At 38.4% G+C, this 25,055-nt stretch overlaps 1 protein-coding gene across 5 annotated transcripts in view; it reads left to right on the top strand.

The window, feature by feature from the left end:
• Positions 1–25,055, top strand: part of CCDC171 (coiled-coil domain containing 171) — a 304,988-nt gene that overhangs the window by 197,906 nt on the left and 82,027 nt on the right. For all 5 annotated transcript variants that reach the window (XM_019555118.1, XM_019555120.1, XM_019555115.1 and 2 more), the window contains one exon: positions 18,492–18,623. In XM_019555118.1, the coding sequence (XP_019410663.1) occupies positions 18,492–18,623 (132 nt within the window). The remainder of the gene's footprint in view (positions 1–18,491; positions 18,624–25,055) is intronic.

Below are 25,055 nucleotides of genomic sequence, written 5' to 3'. Positions count from 1 at the left end.
CTGTGCTGCCAAGAGGGTCAGCCCCTAACCTATAACCATAATGCTGGTTCCCTCTCCCCAGGTGCAGCAGCCTGCACTTGTCCTTGTTGAAGTGCATCCTGTTCAGATCCACCCACTTCTCTAACCTATCCAGGTCTGCCTGGATGCGGTCCCTGCCTGCCAGTGTCCCTGAGCCTACACATGCGCACACTCTGCCCCAAGCCTGCACACCCGCCCCTCTTCCCCCCCATACCAATGCGATCCCATGCTTCCAGGTCTGATGATGTAGCTAGGAGCCACATGGTGCTGGAGCATAGTGGGGGCAGGAAACTGGCTGGGGGTGGGCGGGGCTGAGCTGCTCAAACTTGCTTTGGGCTCCCTCTGGGTCCTACTGCCTCTGTCTCCTGTCGGCTTTGACAGGCTGCTGGGAGTGAATAAATATTAATTTAGTAAATTTTGTAGGGGTGCTGTGGGCCTCATAGAATGGCCCACCCCGGTGTAGTTGCTGTGACTTGTGAGAGTCTGAGAACACCGAATAGACATATCCCAAGTGACTGAAGAAAAAGAGCTTCTACCTTCTAGCTGCATCTTCTGTTCTTAGAGGGCTTAAGGCAGTGGTTCTCAAACTTTGTTAGACTCAGGGCACCCCTTGGAAAATGCCAGCTCTTAGATTTCACTCATTTTTTTACTCTAGTAGTGAAAAATAGTAAAGCAATCCTGATGTTGTGAAGAACTCAGAAATACTACAACATGTTTTTTAATGTTTTTTGATGCTTTTTAAAATCTCTGGGTTTATCTTCTGAATTTCATTTTAGTGTTTCTATATGTAACAGTGTTAATATTGAGTGGCACCATACCACTCCAAAACGTCTCATGGTTGTGACACCATAGTTAAAAATGACTGCCGTAAGGTCTTTTCGGAGATGTTCACAATAATCCTAGATATACTGGGAGTCTGGATTTTACCACATGCTTATTTGAACTCCTTCAGTATGGGAACCCCAAAAGCAGTGGTATGCACACTGTACCATTATAGGTATGTCTCTTCAAATTTTAGTCCCAACAAGAGTGCTGTCCATTTAGCTTTGCCAGTTAATACTAGACTTGCTGTTATTCTACAGAAGAATCAAACCAGAAATCAAATCCTATAAGAAAGACCTCTTTAGAGGCTTCTGCTTGAAAATACCGAATCATTTGTTAATCCTATGGTTTATGACGTCTAAGTGCTTAGTAAGTTAAGTGACATCTATGATGATGGATTGAAAACCCATCAGCGGAAGATTGCCTGATATCTATTCCACCCTACACCACCAACGTAGGTACAGAGGACAAGGAGGACAATGTAAGTACAGAGGACAAAACCACAATCTATAGGGGAAAAAAAGGCACTAACACTACTGAAAATGTGACTGACCCAGGCTTCCAGTTCCACTTCTAAATAATCATTCTGTAAAACCATATGTTAATAGTCAACAAACATAGCAACTATGGTTTACCTAAAAAACCCAAGCGGGCACAAAATGGGAATAATAGAAAATCACAAATTCGTCACTGTAAAAGCCATGTACAAAGGGATTCCAAACACCAATGCAAACTACCTGAGAAGGGAATGAGGGCCTCTTAAGAGACTTATATGTAAACAGATTACCCACAAAAGAGCTAATTGCAACAGTCAGTACACCAAAAAAGGATTCTGCCTATTTCTCCAATAGAGACTCCACAGTAAATGTGCTTTTATACAACTGGCCAGAAAGGCCTGTTCTGCATAGTCCTTCCAAAGGCACCTCCTCTAGAGAAGAGGATTTGGTTTATCAAAAAGCACTAGTCAGCTTCAATACCTGAGAAATTGCCAAAGCAAATTATAAAGCAATTGATTGGCAAATATCTGGAGGAATAACTATCACAAACTGCTAGTCTGGATTTAATATCAAATGATGCCAAACTAACTTGATTTCCTTATTTGACAGGATAGCTGTTTTGGTGAATGAGGAAAAACCAGTGGACTAGAGTAAGGTTTTTGATACAGTCATATATAATCTCATAATTAAACTGGAAGAATGTGGACTAGGTAGCATTATCTGTAGATGGATACATAATTGGCTGAATAACTGCAAGCAAAGGTTAACTTCAAATAGATCAATATCAGAAGGCAGGAGATGGTCTCAAAGGAATCTGTTCTGGATCCAGTACTATTTTATTTATTTTATTTAAGTAATGACTGGGGTATGGGAACAGGATCTTGATCGCTTAGAGACCTGGACCATAGAGAAACAAATGAAATTCAACACACTCAGGGGGGAAAAAAATACCCAAATGTATAAATACAGAATGGGGGATAACTGGCTTGGAAGCAGAACTGCTAAGGAGGATTGTGGAGGTTGTACTAGAACACAAATTCAACATGGATCAGTAGTGTGATTTGGCTGGGGGTGGGGAAGGAGAAAACAAACTAAACTTTGCTCTGTGTGAGTAAAGCAATGTATGTAAGACATGAGAGATGAGTACCACTTTTCTTTGGGACTGGTTAACCCTCAGTGGTAGTATTGTACTTAGTTTTAAGAACTGTATTTTAAGAAGCCTGACAAGCAGAGCTGTCCAACTCGTAAGTAGCCAGGGGCTGCACACCCCATGAGCTTCACCAGTACCTAGGCCACATGTTGCATAGATGCTTCCTTTTGTACCATGTGCCCAGCCCTTCTCTCCCCTCCCCTCCCTTCGCCAACACCATTGCAGTGATTTCCACAGGCAGGTTCCCTTCCTACCATTGCTGCACAGCATGCCATGTGGCCTTAGCCTCACCCTGATCACCAGGGATCCTGGTTTTCTCTGATAAAAAGTCACAAATTCTCTGACAAAAAATCTCAAATTCTCTGATTTAACCCCCCCCCCAATCCATTATTAAAATGAAAAGCCCCCAGACCTTCTGATGCCCCTTACTCGCCCTCAAAGCCATCCCAACCCTGCTGGTGCCCCTCATTGCCCCCACAACAGTTCCCCGCCATTCTCATGCCTCTTGCTTCCACTCACAGGCCCTGCTGGAGGGGGCCCCCAGCTGTCAGGGCTATGGGGCCAGAGACCCAAGTCTGCAACTCTGTGCCCCAACAGCAGGCAGCTGCAGCAGAAGCAGCATGGAGCCAGCTCCCCCACTGCTCTGCCTGCTTGGGTGAGGGCGGGGCTGGCTCCTGGCCTCCCACAGCCCTGCTGGGGCCCCCAGACACAGACTCACAACCCTCCAGCCCTGCCAGAGGGGCCCCCAGCCCCCTGTAAGCCCCACTTACCTCATGCTCCAGGAGCAAAGAGTGAAGCTGAGCCAAGTGGAGCTGTGGTTTACTGAGATCCTCAGGCCCCTCTCTTTCCCCTTTGCCTCCCCCTCCAGGCAGGGCTGGGGGTTTCCCACCCTGTTCTCAAACAGCTTTTACAGGCTGGAGCTACAGAGCTGTTTGCAAAAGCAGGGAATCTGCAGATTTCTCTGCTAAAAGGAGACATCCATGTTTTCGCTGATAAAAAGGGGAAATCTGTGATTTTCTCTGTTCTTCCATGGAAAACAGAAAACCAGGATCCCTGCTGATCATGCTGTGCCATGCTGCACCAACCCCTGGGGCATGTATCTAAGTCAGATGCCAGAGGAGGGAGGTGGAACTCAGAGACTCCAGCTGTTTTGGAGCTAGAGCATTTAGGGAAGGTGTGGCAAGGTGGGAACCTGGGGACCGCAAGTAAACCCCTCACAGGCCTCATGTGGCCCACTGGCCACCAGTTGGACAATGCTAATATAGATAATTTGCAGAGGAACCAAAGGTAAGCAACAAAATTGATAAAAGGGGTGGGGGTGGGTTAGAGTACAAGCTGTACAAGGAAAGGTTGGAAGAACTAGGTATGCTTTGTCTGAAGGAAGGAAGATTAAGAGGGGACATGACTCTTAAGGTTGTTTCCAACCCTGGGATTTTGATTGATCATTATTTCACATTGGTCCAAAACTCTTGGGTTTTCAAACCTCCTTTCACTACCACAAATCCCTTATACTACCCCTGCATCAAACAGAACCCTCCGAGTCATGGAAATATTAATTGTTTGCAAATTGATTTATGAAACCATCATATGTAATAACAAGTTTAAAATTTTCTTGTTTTGATATGAAGAGTCCATAGAAAGCCATACATTCCAGGTATCTTAAGTTTTTCTTCAGGATGCGATGGGCATGGGCCCTGAGGCCAGAAGCATTGGCTGAGCATATTGCAGGCAATTGCACTATTCTTTATTCAGGTTTTAAATTGTGAGTAATTGACTGCCTGCAAGCCTGGTAGGTTAGTCCATTAATATTGGAGCCACTAACAAAAGTTGCTGGAACCCACATCTAAATTCCATATAGAATGTTGTGAAAATTAATTCATAATGCTGCATTCCTTCTGAGTCCTAGTTTTTCAGTGTACACTGGGAGATTTTATTTACTAGAGAAATCTTTGTCGCACCAAAGAGGACCTATATCATTCTCCTCCAAGTCGGGGCGGTGTCTTTTCAAATGCTGTATTAGAAGAACAGGCCAAGAGACAGATTTTCGTGTGAAACCTGTTTCAGACCTGAAAGGCACCTGATGCCTGAGAGCTTGTCCAACATCTCTCCTTTACAATAGGTCCAATAAAAGATAACACAAAAAAGCCTTGCATCTCAGACATTTCATGGACTGTAACAGCTACAACAGGCTGTTCATATAGAAGACTCATTCTTTTGGCATGTTGATGTTTGCCTTGAGGTGCAGTTGTCTGTCCATTCTCCAACAGGATGGCTAATTATTTTGAGGATGGAGATATAGGTTATAGTTGAGGTAATTGTCAGTTTTATATACTGGTTTATTTGTGGATTAATGTGGGCTGGCTCTAGTTGCATCTTTGTTGGATTAGAGCCTTTTTAATTATTTAGTATGAGTACCCAGAATTTGGAGGAGATTCTTTTATGTTTCATGCACTGAAATTAATTTGACTTGTACAGGATACCAGCTGTCTTGTGGGATAGCAAAATTAGGCTTTGGTCCATAACAAGGATGATCCTATTGCCTGCAATACTAAAATAAAATAGAAGAATGAGAAAAATTGCTAAGGTACAAATGTTGCCAACTTACACATTCTTAGCTTATGTGGCTATAAAGAAAATGTTGAAAATGCAATATAAAAATACAATAAATGCACAACTCAGGAGGCAACTAAAAAAAATTTACTTTTTTAAAAAGACCTCATGCTTTTCAAGCTAATTTATGACTTCTGAGTCCAATTTTGAATTTTTAGGATTGAGTGTACTATTTAACATTTCATAGTAATAATGAAACTTCTGATTTTAACAGTGACACCAATCAACGTGTCTCCATGAGCTGCTCAAATATGCATCTCTTCCAAGACTGACTTAATCCATTTCTCAAGGGGAAAAAGCTGTATAAAACATGGATAGAACAGTTTTTGGAAATAAATCTTAATCTGCATGTATCAGAAAAATTGTTCTAGAATGTTCCTCAGTTGTCTTATTTTTTCATAGCTGAAATTAACACCGTGGAAATCCAGAGTGCAGGAAGCAGTATCAGAATTTATTTTTCTTGTATGTTATTTTTAGCATACTCTATTTCCTATTAAAACTAGGTGACCCTTTGGCAAAAAAAAGTTTAAAAAATTTATAGTGTATTTTTAATTATATTATGAAAAAAATTGAAAAATGCCCAAATACTTCCCATTCAAAATAAGGTATGAAGTAATTTTAGGATAAATCTGCACATTATATTTGTTGACAAACCATGTAATGATTAATTGCTTCTAAATGTCATTATTTAATGGCAAGTTTATGACAAACATTAAACCTGTGCCTTTTACTAGTTAGCTTTATAAATGTTATGAGGCTTGTTAGTTACATAATAATATTACCAGTCAGAAAAATAGCTCAGTTCCATATCTGCTGAAATTCTTTTCTTTGCCTTCATATCACCTCTTGACTGTTGGAACTCCCTTCTCAACAGTCTCCATAAAAATCCCATCTCTCTAGACCTCCACATGTTCAGAATACTGCCAAGGGAGTTCATCCCAATGAATGAACCCATAGCCATAAAATGGCATGTGTTCCCCCTGTTCTCTTAAACATTCAATCCCCGGTGAACTTTGTTTGCCAGCAGTGTACTCTGTCCTACTCTTATACAAATTAATACTATCTGTTCAGGTTCTGAAACTTGCCCTCTGCCTGGGCTTGGGCTTTATTAATCATCTAATACAAGGCAAACAATTGCTGCATGAGCCTAGGGCATACTTTTTTTTGCCCAGAGAAGCTAGTTCTTATATTCAAAGTGGGTTTACAAGTGGCACCTGTGAAATGGAGATAGCAGAAATCATTTAACATCTCCCTGCAAAGTTCCAGCATCTGTGAACAGAAAAACCCAGGTGTCCTTCTTAAACTGGCATTTTAGGAATAGTGGTAGTTCAGAGATCAAAGTAGTCTTCCAATGTATAGTTTCATTCTATCTCTGACTACTTAGACCAGCAGTTTCTCTTATATCATTTCCCTCCCTTACCTACCCACTTTCTTAATTCTCTTTTTCTGCTAATTGGCAGGCCACTTCTCCCATGTGTACAACTGGCATTCAACCACAGCTCCTCCCTTAAGCCAGCCCACATAGCTGCTAACTGCATACTAATAAGCAGTTACACCTTAGAGTCCTTTTGCTGTTGTGACTTCCCATACTGTGGACTCCCAACCACCTGCTTGACTTCCTCTTTCAAAAAGTCTCTCTCAAATAGTTGTGCATTAGACTTAGTCCCCAGAGACTTACTGGGTGATGCAAACTAAAATGCAGCTCAGCAGCACTATTTGTAAGTGTGAAAAGATGCAGTATCACCGTCATCCTCGAACTGGACTGGGTCCCTACTCCTTTCAGTTTGAAACAATATGATACTCAGTTTGAAGCAATACCATTCCAGACTGCAGTTCTTAGGCTTAGAAGCCTCATCCTACTTTTGTCATGGAACTTACTTTTTTTCCATCATCTTTCTTGTGCTCATTTATTTCTCTAAGTTAGAGATGTAAGTGAACCAAAGATAAATGTAAGCTATTTCACCTGGGGAGGAATCTCCAGCACACCTATTGGTTGGGGGAAGACCTCCTCAGCAGCTGAAAGGGATCTTGGAGTCATAGTTGACTCCAAGATGAACATGAACCACCAGTGTAACGAGGCCATCAGCAAGGCCAATCACACCCTGTCATGTATTAGCAAATGTATGACCAACAGATCGAGGGAGATCCACCTCTATGCAGCATTGGTCAGGCCACAGTTGGAGCACTGTATCCAGTTTTGGGCGCCACACTTCAAGAGGGACCCAGAGAATCTGGAGAGGGTTTGGAGGAGGGCCACTCACATGATTATTGGCCTCTGTGAAAGACCCTACGAGGGGAGGTTGAGGGATCTGGAGCTCTTCAGCCTTCACAAGGGACAGCTGAGGGACTTTGTAACTGAGGCTGAGGGGAGACTTTGTGGCTGAGGGGAGACTTTGATAAGTTTATCAAGGGGGGACAACAGGGAATTGGAGAAGTGCTATTTACCAGAGCACCCCTAGGAGTAACTAGGAATAATGGATGCAAACTAGTAGAGAGTAGATTCAAGTTAGACGTTAGGAAGAAATTTTTTACAGTAAGGGTGGCCAGAATCTGGAATGAGCTTCCAAGAGAGGTCACCTAACTTGGAGGTCTTCAAGAGGAGCCTTGATATTCACTTGGCTGGGGTCATCTGTCCTCGGTCCTCTTTCCTGCCAGGGGCAGGGGGTCAGACACGATGATCCTTTGTGGTCCTTTCCGACTCTAGAATCTATGAATCTATGAAAGTATGCAAGATCAAACCTGGTATTTCAAAATGACCTAAAAGCACCCATCAGGCAGTAAGTAGCCATTTTCTCTCCTCCCTTAAGCCCCTTTCTTGCTCTCCTTGAAGAGCAATGACTCCCAGTCTTTACATGTGCTCCAGGGTAAAGGGGGAGAGGGGGACATTTTAATTAGAGCAGCTCTAATTACGGTGCCCACAGCATTGTACGTATTCAATGTCCCATACTTCAAAATGGTGGTGGGGCACCCCCGCTGCCATTTTGAAGTGCAGGGACACTGAATACATGTGATGTAGAGGCTTCTGGAATGTGCTAATTAGCATGCATCGGAGCAGATGTCTGGCACACGTATAGGTGCCCTAAATGTCTAAACAACAACATTTGAGTCTCAGTCCTTAAGAAGTAGAATGGGGAACCTAAAAGCAGATGGAAGTTCTGAATTGACTTTTTATCCCTCAGAGAACATTCATGCACTACTTGTCAATATTAAAATAATTTAGCTTTAAAGCATTTATTAAAAATTCAACCCACAACTGATGCAATGGACTAGGAGGGAGGTAAGGTGGGCCTATGGATTGCTTTAAGAATAGACAATATTAATAGGGTACCATACCATACTATACCATACCATTAGTAAGTTTACTATACCTTCTAGCCTGCAAGGAGCCTGCTTGGGGTGATTGGAGGCAGGGCACCCCATGTGAATCCCCATGCGTGCATACATGTGGCTGGCATGTGGCCAAACAGGGTGGTGGGAGCAGGCCTAGCAGCTGGATGCAGGTAAATCTGTGCAGAGTGAAGGTTGGAGGGCCAGGCCTTGGGGACTGTAAGGGGGGCTTTATGTGTTTGTGCATGTGGCAGGGGTGTATGGAGGGGGATGGATATGTGAGGGGGAGTGGGTGCCTGCCAGTGCTGGGGCTGTGGCAGAGCAGGGGGAACAAAAGGGAGATGCCTGCTTCTCCTGTGGGGAGAACAGGATGAGAGGGGCCCTTTGGGGGAAGTTGGGAGCTGTGTGGCTGGGCCGGCAGCTCTGGGGCTGGTGCCAGGGCAGCTGGGAGACACTGGCTGGGGGGGGCGGGTATTGCTAGGCCACCTGGCACAGCACAGGAGCCCCAGCCCAGAGTGAGGAGTGCCACAGGCCTTCCCTATTCCTCCCATCAGCTTACACGGGGGCCAGACTTGCTCCTCAGCCACCCGCATGAGTTGGAGCCACCACAGCCACTGTGCTCTGGCATGGTTGGAACATGAGCATCTAGGAGCCCCTTCCAACAGAGCTAGGCAGAGCAGGGGGCTGTGCGGTGGGAGTGAGGGCAAAGGCAAGGCTGGGGGCCCTTGGGAGTGAGGGGTACTGGGGATGGTGAGGGAGCATGGATCAGGAGTACAGGGCACTAGCAGTGCCAGGGAGTTGCAAGTAGAGAGTAAGGGGTACCAGTAAGGGGGTGTATGGATTGGGAGTGAGGGACATCAGCATAGTCGAGGGGAGTGGGGGAGTGTGGGTTGGGACTGAGGGCCAGGGGGCTGTGGCTTTATTTTTGTTTTAATTTCTGCAGCAATAACACTTGCTATTTACTATAACAGTTTGAAATGTCCCGTTTCCCCCGACCTTCCACTCCCCTCAACAGGTGTCCTCTTTTTTTTTGGAACTGGAAACATGGTAACCCTAAATATTAGTAACAGGGATAATATTAGATTTGGTCCAAGTGACAGTATTCATTACTATATGATGATAGGTTTAGGATGTGTAGAAAATTGGTTTACAATCTAGCTGCGAGTATCCACTGGGATTGTAAATGGCATAAACTGGTAGTCTGTGGAAAGTCTAAGCATTTATATCAGCCCTGTAAACAAAGGCCAAGCTTGAATGTCTAAACTTAGATACCCTATTTGGGCTCCTAAATAAAATGGGCACTTGGCAAACCTTTTTTGTCCTGGCTTTAATGGGACCTGTGAGTGTTCAGTATTTCTGAATCAGTCATATCAGTATCAGTCACACTATTTAGTAGTAAAAATATTGACTTGAGTGCTGACTTTTAGTCATTCAGATTTGAAAATTTTGCCCTATATTTGTTTCACCCATAGGGGTAATTTTCTTCATGTAGTATTGAGACACTAATTGGCAGGCAGAGAGAGAAAGGAAGGGTGGGTGGAAGGGAATATGCTGCTATTGCATGCACAGTTCCTGTTCTTTAATCTCTAGTGACGTTACTCTGTCACATACATAAACCTAAGCAAACAAGAATGCATGTGCAAAGGAGCAAACAATTTACAAAAGCAACAGTTTAACATTTTATGATTTCAAATAGCTTCTCTAAGGTATTATAATATGTAACAAGCTAGACTGCCAGCTTGATAAAAATGTTATATATGAAACACAATTTTCTTCTCCCTCCCTTTTCCTCCCTCATTTTAATATTTTGTTAATGACTTCTAATGAATGACATTTTAGTTTTTTTCTAGTAATCTGACTTTCTTGATCCTTGTTCCTAAAGATCAGTTGTGCAGGACATACAGGTGTTAGCACAGCTGGCTTGCTGATGACAGCTCTGTCCATATAGCTGTCTAGTGTGTCATCACTCATATTGTTCAGTGTCATTCTGACCTAGCCAAGCTAAAAATGGTACTCCAGCTCAAGAGGGATTTAAAAACCTTGACAAACTAAAGATAAGACATTGCAGAATGTCATATCCATGTGCTTTACTGTTTTTAGTTTAGACTTATCTAAAAACTAATTCCAGAGCTCATCTGTCTTTATTCTTTTGGAAGTCTGAAGATTTTTGCATAGTTTGCCTTAAATAAGAAAATCTCCTTGTGTGGAGGACTGCGGAATTAGTTTATGCATTAGCCATTATTTTCTCCAGACATGGGTTCATTTCCAGCCCAAGGTCATTGAAGTCCATTCATAGGGGACATATTATAGTGCACATACTACAACTACAGCAGAGCTTTGGCACAATGGTTAGTGTTTGCTAAAGAGGCTCTGGATCAAATTAACATCTCTCCAACTGAGCATAGATTTTTTTTTTTATGTAGTAGTATGTAGAAGCCTGGATACTACTCCTAAGCTTCAGATTGTGCTGTTCTAGTCTGACAGCTAATCCTCGAGTTTTTAACTGGCCTTTAAAAAAAATCCATCAGTTTATATGAGCCATGTCTCATCACACAACTGCTGTTTATCCAGCAATTCACGTTGCTTAAATAAAAACTTCTAAATTTTGCTTTAATGTTGTATTGTAAATAAATATGGATTTGGAAAAATAGATTGTTCATAGCAACAACATAAAAATGAGCCTTTTAATGTATATAATATACAACAGTTTTTAACAGGTTGTCAATTAAGTCAAGTGCATGTTTCAAATGTCCATTTGGAAATGGTACTATTTAAAAGATGCTAAAGAGCACTTTTTAAGATGTAAATGGCTATAATTTTCCCTTGAGCATTGTCATTGTGGCTCTGCTTCAGAATATCTACATGAATCTTCAACTAACCTTCTTCCCTGAACCTCCACCCAATAACCAGACATTGACTGTCTGGCAGCTCCTTCATTTTGTGAAGGTTTACAGGAGGATCTCGGACACTTCTGTGTTGTGTATGTGATAAATATCCATGTAACTGTGGCCGTGAGCTCAGAAACCTTTTCTTCTCTCTTCTTACATTATATCACTGTTTAGTCTAATTAAGATTTCTTGCATTTTAGTGCACTTTGTTTTTTGGTCCTTTAGGGTGCATCTACACATTCATTAATGTGCTTTTGCTAAAGTGCATTAAATTTAGTACCTCGATTGTGAGGTACTAGAATAGTGGTCAGTAAATTCGATGGCCAGTCCTGACCTAGTACCCCCAGACCGCAGGCCACTGGTGTGTGGGATGGTGGGGGTGGGGGTGGGGGAGTGTAGGTCATGGGAGGCCCCAGGCAGCCCCTTGCAGGCTTGAACTCTGCCAGCCTGCAAAGGAAAAGCCATGGTTTCCTATGATTTTCTCCTTTAAAGGAGAATCCATTTTAAAGTTTCTTGATCCATGTTTAAAGTTTGTTTATTCACTTTTGGGTCACAACCCATGGGTTGAGAAATACTGTACTAGAAAAAGCCACGTTAGGGCAAGCACATGGGTTTTATGTGATGCTTTAATGTGCATAAAATAGGCTAATGCACAGTAAGGTGTATGTGTTGATGCTCCCTTAATTTTTTTGTGGATTATATTAGGCTCTGTGCTTTTGTACAGCTTGACTAGATTGAGTCCCAGTGTTGATCTCAGTCTGACTTTCTTCTGTCTTGAAATCCTCCATGAAGACATCTCTATAAACTCTGCAGTAGAGAACCCTGTGTCATACTGTTTATCTCCTTCACATCTGCTAGGCTGGCATTTTTGCACTTTGTGCTGTGTTTCTGATCTGAGTGATCTATGTGGGCTATGCTAATTTAGGAAAGTCTCTTGGCTCTGGGACAGAAGTTCAATAGATCAGTTTAACCGAAATCAGTTGAGTCTGATACTATATCCATCCAGGTCTATCTTTAAACCAGGTTTGGCCATTTTGAAACCAGTCTGTGTGCACTATGGTTTTAGACTGGTTTCCAATCACTTATACTGGTTTATATGCAAGTTCTGCCCCTAGTCCTGAGGAGTGACCTCCTACACTCTTCTCAGTGGCTGCTTCACTGTCCTAATATCTGTGGAATGTTCTGTGACTCCTGTGATGGTGAAGATTCAGAGGAGCAGAAAGATAGTTGAGACATGCCAGGTACTCTTTGAAAGACAGTGGAGGAGGGCCCTTTTCTGCTGAATATTTTAACTATTTTCATGACAGTCTAAGCAAAGGGCAAAGGCACAGCAATTCTTTGATTAGGAGGAACAGCATAGACTATAAATTGTGGTTGTAATAGGCCTGACATAGGATGCTGTATCTACTCAGAGTTGCTTCTCTCTTGCCAAATCACATCTTTAAACAAAATTTTTGAATATATTTGTATTCACCCTATATTAGGACCATTACTGATCTCTGTTGCCACAGAAACATTAATCTGTTGGAGGTGGATTTTAGGTGAAAGATTGACATCTTGGCCTTTGGAGCAGTTATGGTTTTCCCTATTTGAGGGTGAGGTTGGAAACCAACCAAAATCCCTGAAGCTTTTATGAAATTAAACATGAAACATATATGATGTTATTTACTTTCTAAGTATATTTATTTGCCAAATATAAAAGTGCCGATATTCCCTCCTTCCAAAATGAATAACTTGCAATTTTGTAAGTCAAATAAAACACCTGAGTATCTCACCTACTAACAAAAGATATTAGATCATTAAACACAGATGTGATTTTTTTTCCTAAATATTTGCTTCCTTGCTATCTAGCCTGTTGCACAGTCTCATCAAAACAAATTCAGAAACAGTCTGTATTTTGTATCCACTTACTTCACTTCTTTAAATTGTGTGAATTCAGATAAAATGGAAAGGACTTAAGCTGGAATTCTGCTGTGTAGCCCCATTGTAATCACTGCTTTCTAGATGTCTTCAGTTCAGTAGTAAGAGCTCGTGAATGTTCTTAGAAATGTGAATATATGCTGACAGCCTACTAGCACAACTAATGTTACCAGCAAATAACTTCATGTATATTCACTTTTGATCTTTTAGTCTGATATAGTATAATAAGGAAATGATACAGAACAAGCATGCAAAAGTTAAGAAACGTCAGAAATAACATTCACATAATTTTAACTGTGCCCAAGAAAATCTTTAGTGCTATGATCCTGTGTTATTTCTCAAATTGTACATATTAACTAGCAGATTCTGCACACATGCCTACAGTTTAAAATTTGTTATAAACAAAATATTTTGAATTGTAGTTGTGCGCGCCGAATTTGCTAGTGTTGTGATCTGTTTGCTAAATAAACAAGCTTTTGGTAAAAAAAGGTTTATGCATAAGATGTGCACAGAGCCCTTATATTTTTCACTGTTCAATACAGTAACCACTTTTCATGAAATCTACTTCTCCCTTGCACGTCTCTCTTCACTCTTGGAGTTATCAGCATCCCCTGTGCAGGTAGATTAACCATATGATTGTGGCTAGGGATGCAAGGTTGTTTTTGTTCTATCTGCCTTCTTTCTGTTCTTAAAAAGTTTCTAAAAATGTTGTCACCATATACAGAACACACAATGATGCAATAGAAAACATTTTGGGATGTCCTTCCATAATACGCACCCACTGCTTTCTGTCTACTGAATACTATAACCATTTTGATCTTGGAGGATCATATTTTCATACTGTTCCATGCCACTGGTTTCTCTCTTGCTATGTGTGTACCATGTGTAATATGCTATTAAGAGCTATACAAAATAGAGAACAAGGAGATGTACAACACCGTGGTATTACATATAAACGTGATATATGAATTTAGTACTGATTTACAAAGAATGTGGTTCTGCTGATTGCATGCTTAGTAGCACTTACTAATATGAGTAGTCCCATGTCCCTGCATAAGCAAATGTGGAAGAATTAGACTGAAAATAAGAGATTAAAAACATTGGGTTTTCCAAAGATTGGGTTACTTAATGAACAGCCATTGACCAAAGCAGGCAGATAGGCAAGTGTACCTTGTCTTCACTTAAAAATCCACATATTCCAGTCCTTTGTTTCTGTTGAGAAGGTATAGCCTATTATACCAAATTATGCATTTGGGGGGGGGGGAGGGGAACGAGACAAGAGGATGAGCAGTAAATAGGAACTAGAAGGGTAATTAGGATACAGTGAAAATTATTCCACATGTGAGCAACACAGAATTTTAACTTCTAATTTTAGACATGAAGGTATTGAACCCTGTATCCCATTTCAGCACCAAACCAAACCATTAATTTCAATTTGTTGTCTCATTATAATTTTGATATGAATTCATTCAGACTTCCCTGATTTTTCAATTGAGTAGTTATGACATTTACTGACTTTTTCCCCTTTACTAACCCAAATCATTTAAAAGTTGATCAGACTGTCATAAATCACTGTTCAATTGTTTCAAACTGCTTTGGAGGACTCTTGTTTTCCTCAAACTGTGTGTTATATTTAAGTCAGTTTTTTTTTGCAACTGAAAGGCCCTGATCCTGCGGAACTTAACGTGTTTTTAATTTACCTGCTGTGATGATGTTATTCTTTACTTATGGCTTTATAAGCCTGCTTAACTTCAAAGATCTAGGCCAAAAACACTTGTTTGTTAGAACTAGAAACATACCCAGAATCTGAGCTACAAATGACTATAGTCATTTTTCTCTTGATGTCTCCTTTTCTCCATTCTTTTTCCCAGTGTAGTACAATAAAAGCAGCCTTTTGCATTTTTAGTCTTTTTAATATACCTTTTGGGGATAGACCTTCAGGTCTCGTCCAGCACTGTGCTCTGTGCGTGTGTGTTTAAGGGGAAGAGAATTACAGTATTTGGGTCTTAGTGCTGTAGTTTTATCAGACAAAACATCTTAATGTAAGCTTTTGTATGTAGATCCTGTCTAATTGGGAAGTGGTCTGTGATATTTATACTATGCAAGAGGCTATACAAAATTAAACAGTTAATTACCCTTACCTCTTTCATAATATTTCAGTAAAAAAAATCTTTGTTTTACAAATTTCTCTATCGGCCTTACAATTTTATCCCTAAGTTTATCCCTTTCTGAAATTTTGTTTCTTTTTGCAGTCTTCCTAGCAAGACAAAACAATCGTCATCTCCATCATTTTAGCACTGGGGGTGGAACCTCCCCCAATATTCTGAATGACACAGTAAATATTTTTTACTTATGATTTAAAATGTTGAAAGAGAAGTGAGTCAGATTATATATAGGCCGAATAAATATTTATTTGGACACACACACGCGCACTATCATACTTTGAAATTGGTGGTTAGTTGAAAGATTGCACTAGTTTTATTGTTAAAGGTGTTTGCATAGCATCTGTCCTGTAATAAATAAAAGAGTATAGTCCTCTGCATTGCCATTTAAGCATCACAAATACAGTATAGACAGCTTTCAACTCTTTGGAAAGGAAAGCTATTAACATGTTATCTAAGCAAAACATTCTCCTTATACAAGCTGATTGAAAATGAGATATCTTTTAAAATCTATTTTTGAATGAGATATTTTGATATGTAATGTTAGTATCAGAAATCATACACACTTTTTATGGCTTTAATATTAATGATTTGCATTTAATAGATTAAAAAAAATATGACTAGCTTTATTGTCCAGTGAGTGTCAGGCCCCAGTGGTAAAACATAGCCTAATATTAATAGGGTTAAAAGGACCTCCACTGTCTGTACTATATGTGCATTATACCTACATTGCTTATACATTGTTTTTTTCCCCCTAGTATTAGCAATCTGCTTTTGTACTTTGACATCAGGGATTTCCCTTGTGAATTTTGTCACAGAAAAAAGAGAATCATCAATATCGCAGTTAAACTTGACTTTCAAAGCTAATAGTATCTCATTTGGGGGCTCAAATTTAATAAATTTTCTTTGATTCTGGGTGAGTTTTTAAACATCAAACAATGAATTGGCCAGGGTGCAGTAAAATATTTAGATCTATTGACTATGGTTCAGAAGGGTAGAAGGCAAAACACTGGTGGTTTGATGTTGATAAATTCTTAGTACCTTAATCCACATTAATGTTTTCTTTTATCTGTGTGCATATTGGCAACACAAAGAGCCTGAAAACATGGCATATATACACTATAAAAATTTAAATCAAATATATTTTTAAAATAATGTGTTTGTGTTATATTAAACAAGGTTAACATCTGACCAGAATTACACATACTGACAGAAGACCCTGGAGAATATGTTTGTTCCGCAGGACTGTATATCCTGAACCTTGTACACTGTGTGTGGAAAAAAAAATGTGTGGAAGACCTACTCTGTTATAAAAATTGCATTATAGTGCATATGTTTGGCAGTCACAGGTATTGACAGGAATTCTTTAGGTCAACCCGAGAAATGTAAGGCTCCCTATTCCCAAAAACTTTGGGAACGAATTAAAAATAACACATCTCTGGGCCTCTGTACATTTACTCATGCACACTTGTTCAATCAGACTAGATTTAAAATGCTGTGATGTTGTTTGAGATACATTCACCCATGTAATCAACAGCATTAAAAAAAAAACAATTTTGCAAGTGGTTGAATAGAAGAAAAATATATTATCTAGGACTTAGAGTCAGTTGGAGTGGTTTGAATTTAGGGTTGATATGATATTTTGGATAGGTTGAGCTCTGAGTAGGAGAAGCTGCCTAAATTTATTTTTGTGAGTATTGTTAGTAAATAGTATATGTGCTTCAATATTCAGTAGTTTCTGTATTCCCTTTCAAAACTATGCCTTACTATAAAAGTAAAGTTCAGTGATTCTTCTGGTGTCATACATTATTGTTTTTAACAAATATAACCTATGTCCCTAATTCTTAATATATATGTATGTTATTATATAAAGATACTACATATACTCACTTTAACTACTAGCATTTTATTTTTTGCAAGAAGTAAATCTATTACTGCTCTAAGAAAAACATATTAATAACTGCCTTTTATATAAAACCAATGAATAAAAATATAACAGTGCATACAATATGTAACACGAATATACGGTATGTGTTTGTGTTCTAATAATAAATACACCCCACACTATGTACTTGTGTTAGCAGGAGGTAAAGCATACTTCAAATTGATAATCAAAATATTTGTCCTGATGTGAAGCAAGAATGTATTTGGAGGATTAAAGAGGAAAAATATTTCATGTGTTTATATTGCTGAAAATTTTGTGTATTTATTATCCACATAGAACATTATTTTATATAATGAATTAAGAAAACTTTCTCGCTTAACCAGTAGGTGGCAGTGTGATACCAACTGCATATGGTTTCATTTGTAGACAGAAGTAAGTAGAACTTGCACATTTATAGTGTGATTTTTATTTATTTATTATTATTATTTTTATTTTTACCTTTTGGAATACTTAAAAAAATCAAATTATCTAGACTTTGTGCAAATACTACCAGTTTTCTCTCCATATCTTGTTTAGAAAGGAATGCAACAAATTTGGCCAATACTAGTATTATTCTTTTGTGAATCTGCAGTATGAAATCTAACAGGCATTGCAATTAACAGAAGGAAAAATCCTCCACAGGTAGATTTTGGTTTGATTTGGTTTGGTTTTAGGAAAGATTTTAAATTTTGTTCTAGAGTTCAATTGAATTTATAGTAGCTGAACCTGATTATGATGTAAAAATATCTCTCTGCAGCAGTCCAAATCAATTTCTTTTTTTTTTCCCTGGGTTGCTCCACAGTACTTTGTTAACATAATGGTTCATAGTTTTGGGATAACAAACAATTATTAGATTTTCTATTCCTTTGATTAGTTTTTTTTAGAAGGGATGAATCTAAAATTTGTAGGCGAGTTGGTCTAAAGCTCATGGTGACTCTTCTTTCTTTCTCATTTCAGTCCAGAGGAGGATGCTTTTTCTTCTTAACATTCTCTCCTAGCACTCTGAATTAGAGATTTATTTGCAACGAAAAATCAATTAGTCCTAAATTTATTCATGGATTTCAGGTCCAGCGATCAATGCAAGTCCACTCAGTGGGCTCAAGGGGACCCAGTTCATCCCAGTTAATGTGTCTGAAGGGGAATTACCATTGATGCTGTTTTTTTTCCCTTTAGGTCAGAGATCAGATCTCGCTGTCACGGACTGCGGCAACCAGGAATGACTTCACCCTGCAGCTACCCAAACTGCACCTGGAGACCTTTGCAATGGAAGGGCTGAAGGGCGGGCCAGAGGTTGTAGCATTTCAGGTTAGACTCTAAATAACCTTCTTCTGCAGCTGAGATAGTATAGAAAAACAAAATAGCTCTACCTATGAGAAACAAAAGCTTCAAAACTGCTCCAGTCAGAGACTGGAAAGAGATGCAAACCAATTGTTTTACATATCCTTGAATGAATACAATTCAGGGATAATCGGGAGCTTTTAATACTGCAGATGAAATATTAGATAATTGGGTGAACATTTCCCCCAAAATGCAAAATAGGTTATATTAAAAAAGTAGTGTTGACAGAAACCACCTTTCTTACAGAATGTAATCTAAACTTAACAGAATAATATAGAAAAACAGTATTCCTCTGTTTCTTATAAGCTGTTTAAGAATGTTTTACTCTAACATTTAAGAAAGATTGAGACATTTAAACTGTCAAGGAATCATTTTTTTTAAAGCACTACTAATTTAAAGGGAATTATTAATTTGGAATAATCAAGCAGAAGAAATATTTTGTCCATATTATCCCATATAATCATGTTTCAGATCTATAAAGTATTACTTTTTAGGAGGGGGAAACAAAGGAAAAATATTATTATGTACTAAGAAATGACCCCATTTTAACTCTCTAGAAGTTGGTTGTTTACTTTTTTTTATCTTGTTGAGTTTATTTATGTATACAGTATCCCTTAGTCTTTTTATAGTCATTCAAAATGACTTCATTCTTGTTCCACATAATTGCTAAAGGCAGAAGAATTCTGTTTTTTGAATGAGAGAATGGAGAAGATATTGAATAAATCTTTCTGTCAGTGTGCTCCTATATATGGGGAAAATATCAGTCTTGTGTAAATTGTAGGGAAGTTCACTGCAGACATTGCATAGTGTGTGTACACTACAATTTAATGCAGTATAAACTGTATATTCTGTATAAAGTATGTCACTGCTGTCTAAGGGTCACAGAATTAATCACAAACATTAAGGAAATAGTGTTCAATCTGAAAATTGTATCCTGCCTTTGTACAAATGCATTATGGTCAGTTTTGTTAATTAAATGATTGTATAACATTTTCTTGAATAGTATCATGTGGTATAATGCACACAGATTTTTTTTTTTTGTAAAGTTAATTTCAGATAGCTTGTATTTGCAAGGAAAGAAGGAAAGGCTACAACTGTAGAGTAGCCACTCCTCAAAGTAGTGATGGTCACTCATTCACTTTTGTGGCTAACAATGAAATTCCACAAGGTGTGTCTCTTCTAAAAGAAAGCCATGGTAAAACAAAGCTGCTGCTTTTTTAAAACTGCTTCCTTATGCCTTCCTGATTTGATAGCCTGTTGTAAGGCCACCTTCCCTTTCTTCTTCCATCCTATGTCCCTAGTAATGCTATGGAACCTGTTGAAAGACAGCTTGTCCTGTCTTCCTCTCTAGGAGAAGGATGAATAGGTATTTAGGAATATAACTAGAGCTAGAAATTGGTGTTGCATTTGGCCTTGGATAAGTTAGCCCTATGTTTGTCCTGGAATAAAAATATCCTGAGGTCAGCATATATATTAATCACCATTCTAACCAGGGTTTAGTCAGCAGTTGACTGTGGTACTGCTTTTCTACCATTGGTTCAATGATGCAATCCTGGGATAACTATAGAGATATTTTGCAGTATCCCGGGACAAAATATTACTGCCTCTTATCCAGGAAACTTTTAGGATTTATCCTGGGACAACAGATACACGTCTGTTTGATTGCACTTTGTTCCAGAATAACATGGTTTATCAATGTCTGTGTGCAAAACTTGACTTCATGCCTATGGACTAGGTGTTATCTGAATGGCTAACTGATGATATGATTTCACATGTACATGCTTCCAACCATGACAGTTATAGTAGCACCTGGTTATTTTACACATAGACCACCTTTGCTGCTTATCCCAGTGAGATTCTTAGGATTTTCTTTGTAATTGAATTTATTCAAAAGCAATTTGAAATAGTATCTTTGACATTAAATTCAAACTTTGTGTAATTTACACGAAGTATTTGTTTGTTGTGTACCTGTTAATTAAGTGTTAATTTCACAGCATGATACAAAATATATATATAAGGAACCTGTCCTTGAATTATATAAGTAGCAGTTCCTCATTAACTAGTCCTATACTTAATCCTTAGTCTTGTGCCAATACTAGACAATCATTGAAAAATGTCAAGAATACTGTGATCCATATCTTGAAATTCACTTAAGAAAGGTGTACAAGGTTTTCTTCTGTTTACAAGAAATCAACCATCAAGGCATGAAAATACCTAGCTACAAAATGAAGATAAATTGAACAGTTAACTGGTTGTTTAATTAGAAACTCAGTTATTTCTGGCATGATATAATGAAATGAGGATCAACCCAGAAGGCACTTTTTCCAATAAAAAGGATGGACATACACATATGTTTAGAAAAGCAAAAGAGCTTCCTTAAGTACCTGCATGAAATGTAACTTAGTTGCCAAGAGTATATAAAAAAAAATACTTGTAAATTTTAGTCATAAAGTAAAACCAATCGTACAAGACCTTGAGAGAGTAATTTAAGACAGCTGATGCATAGAAAAAGACTGAATATCTTCAAGAATCAGCCCTTATCGATTCTATAACACTGAATTCAACCTATGTGATGTGTGATTTGCTAGCAAGGGCATAGACCGAACAGTACTATGCACAAATGTTGGTAACACTTAACATAGTGTTCATCTGGCTGCTGAAACCTGTGAGCTGAACCAACTGCATCCTGTTCCAGCCTTGCATAAATGTAAACATCAAAGAGAAGAGATCCACATGTGAATCTTTGCAATCAGTGCAGGTAATAGGATGCAAAAGACACTGAAACAAACTTACGATGTTGGCCAAGGTTGAGAGAGGTCTTGAATTAAATTAGAAAGATTACTGTTTGTTAGGAACCACTCCTCTCCTAAAAAGAGCTGTCAGATTACACATAAAGTAGCAATGACATCTGTTATAAGTCAGAGTTTTTCAAGTTGTTCAATAGATATCCACAATGAAAATAGGACCATTTTGACAATACTTTTATCATCTTTTGAAGCATACCATAGCAAGCTGTTACTTTGCGGTCATTACTAAGAGTGAGGGTTTTTAAAATAAAAAAGAGACATAGTAAAATGTCATATACACCATTTTATGTGGCTGACTACCTTTGAGGGTTTGTCTTGCAGGAATAGAAGGCATTTAAATAAGACAAAAAAGCCTGTTAATTAAACACATCCCAGATATTACCAATACTATTCTACTGTAAATAGAGGTAACACACACACATATTCATTAGTCATGAAAAGTACTAGGACCACCATGCTTGGTTGCAGTTGTCACCTCTGTGTTGGCCATGCAATAGGATAATGCAGAATTGTTTTGAGAGTAGGGTGTGACTATGCAATTATGCAGCCACTGAAGTTCAGATATGACAGTTTGTGGCACATGCAATTAGAGACGAACTAGTCAATTCCTTTACCATGGGCTCTATCTTGACCTCTATCCAAGAAATCTCTGTTTGCATGTTCAACTAATTGCTTCCATTAATTTATAGAGGTTGTTTTTGAGCTGGTATTAAATTGAATTTGTATTCCTTAAAAATTTGTGAACTCCTTAAAAAGGAGTATTTGGCAATGGCCATCCGAGTCTGATTCTTGTCATGTTATATCAATGTTAGTCCCCTGTAAACATAACCTGTGCCAGTTGATTGGGTGTTATAAAAATAGTTCAGTCTTTTATCACCTTTTCATAACACCTTTATTACAAGGAAGGAAAAAGATTAATCAAAAAGTTAAAATGGAGGAAGATATGAAACTCGTATTCCTTTGCAGTACAAAGTGTTCAGATATTTGGTGCATAAAGACTTCACAATGGGATTGAGTGACAGTGGGGAATGGTGCATGCACAAAGATGAGTTTGAAGTTGGTGTCTGATATACAGACTGTGCATGAATTGGAGGCTCCAAGCATGTGAACTTAATATATGTGGCTGGAGTAGTATGTACATTTTAAAAAATTTTACACCATGTAAAAAAAAAAATAAGAAAGAAAGAAAGATATTAGTCTATTCTTCTTTGAGGCTATGGAGCATATATTTGGTTGTGTGCCTACATTTGAGTACATAGTTTGGGTGACCATGGAGAGATGAATGAATTCTTTGATTCACAGCTAAAACATTGCATTGGTGTGATGTTAGGAGCTAATACACATGAAGATGTGCTTCTATTCAAATTAGTTACCAAACTGACCCTGAACAGGTCTAGTCATTGAAATCCACTGTATTTTCACAGACATCAGTAATGTTAGCTTTGGTGCCCTGACAGACCTACTTTATACTGAATAAGTCTCCTGTATGTTTTGCATCAAATACTGTGCTCCTCCATTCCTTTCTTAAATTACATGTACTGTTGGAATGCGCTGCTAAAGTGCTTACCATGTTCCTGTTTGAAAGATTTTGTCTCTTGCATGCACGTTAGAGATGTAGGATATGTGATCTCTCTTTTTCTTTTCCTTCAATCTCATACTTGTATATGTGTGTACCCATATAACTTTAGCAATGGCACATGTAGTTTAAATATATCTTACAGTTTCTAAAGTTCTTTTAGATTATTTGGAATGAAAAGTGCTGTATGAACACAACATACTATTACTATTGTAGTTTGTAGTAGTAATATAGTTGAGTACTGACATCTTTTCTCAATGATGGAATATAATCATTATAAATTTATAAGGGGATTAGGTCTTTCCATTTATTTTATGTAAATTATGCATCCATGTATGATGTAGTTGTGGCTTATCGTACTGTATTGTAGACAGAAGTAAAACCCATTTTTCTAATCAATTGGGCAAGCATAAATGTAGTTTAAAGTGTTAGGAACATAGTGAATAGCTTGTACTTATTTTCACTCTCTCTTGCTTTCCTCAGTAATTTTAGATTTACTTTTAAATAAAGTAGAAGCTAAGAGATTTTACATAAATAATTTGGTTTATTGTTTTCTTCAGAAAGGAATAAACACTATTCATATTCATATGTTTAGATTTGACTGCTGATAAATTTGTAGTCAGACAGACAAACAAGTGACTTCAAAGCTAATGATTTGTCAGCATCAAATCACCCTTTTTTGCTAAGTCACTACAACATACGTAATATTTAAAAGGACACTCTGATATCAGTACTCAGCAGAATGAGTTATGGATACAGTAATTGCTTGAACTCTGAATTTTTTTGGCCTTGCAAATTGTATAAATTTTGCTTTGTTGCTATTGACATGTTTTTAGTATTTTTTTTTCCTTTGGTCTTAAATTTAGGGTTGTGGAAGGATATTCTAGATAATCTTGCCTGTTTCTAGGTACTTGAATACCCACATTAACTCACCACTTTATTTCCCCTGCCCTACCTTCAAAAACTGCATTGTAGTGACAACTGATTTTTATCTAGGTTGTGTGAATGAGCTGCCTTTAGAATTTGTGGATACGTTCCCCGGTTCAAACAGATAGAGTGGTTTTTCAGCCAATCTGAAATGTTTCCTTCAGGATTTCAGCATGCCACTTTCCACCTCAAATGTAGGATGAGTTAGAATTCTGAAATCTGATAATCAACTTAATGGCACATCATGCGGCTACTGGATTGTCAGCCTGACTTTTAGTATACTTTTAAGACAACAACTTTTTAAAATAATAGCAGTAATGCTTTGCACTTGCACCTTGAGCTGAATCCATTCATAAATAAGTAAACGTCTTAATCTCATTAGACTGGAATAACACTTCCTTAAGACACAGAATCTATGCAAGCTTGACCTTTTGCAAACTTGATTTTATCAAGATATGCTCAACTGTGCATTTGGCACAAGGCTACAGAGACAATATTTGACAGTTTAAAAAACAGATGAACAGGCAGAAGAGACTTTTATAACTCCAGTATAGAGATATTATGATGCTTCATAAATGCACAGTTGCTTGATGTTTTGGAGATTAGGTTGTATTATGAAATTATGAAAATACAGCTCCTTTAAAAGATCATAATTTTTGGAGAAACTTTAACTGGTTGTGTAGTTGTGTATTTTGGGCATGATCTTGCCATTGACTTGATAGTAATAGCTCTTTGGAGATGCATACTTATTGTGTGGATTTCTTAAAGCGATGATGATGAACCACATTTGGATTATTCGGTCTCTCTTATAAACTGCTAATATGAGTGTCTGGCATTGTGGTTTGTGGTACTTGGATTAAGTGAATGCTCCTTTAAAATTACAGATTCGTGGTGAGATATGTGCATATGGCATATGTTGACCTACCTTACAAGGGTTTTGATTGGCACAACATTGGCACACATAACTCAAATATTCTTTTAATAGACAGGGATATGTTTTTGTGTGGACAGTTGTGGAAACTGCAGCTAGAGAGACCAGTTCCCATATTCATTTCTGCTAGGTGGGCCAGGCCTACTTCTCTTGTTAGA

The sequence above is a fragment of the Crocodylus porosus genome, unplaced genomic scaffold (assembly GCF_001723895.1).
Source record: "Crocodylus porosus isolate Cpor-Errol unplaced genomic scaffold, CroPor_comp1, whole genome shotgun sequence".
Lineage (NCBI taxonomy): Eukaryota > Metazoa > Chordata > Crocodylia > Crocodylidae > Crocodylus > Crocodylus porosus.
This window is presented reverse-complemented; position numbering and strand designations above follow the sequence as displayed.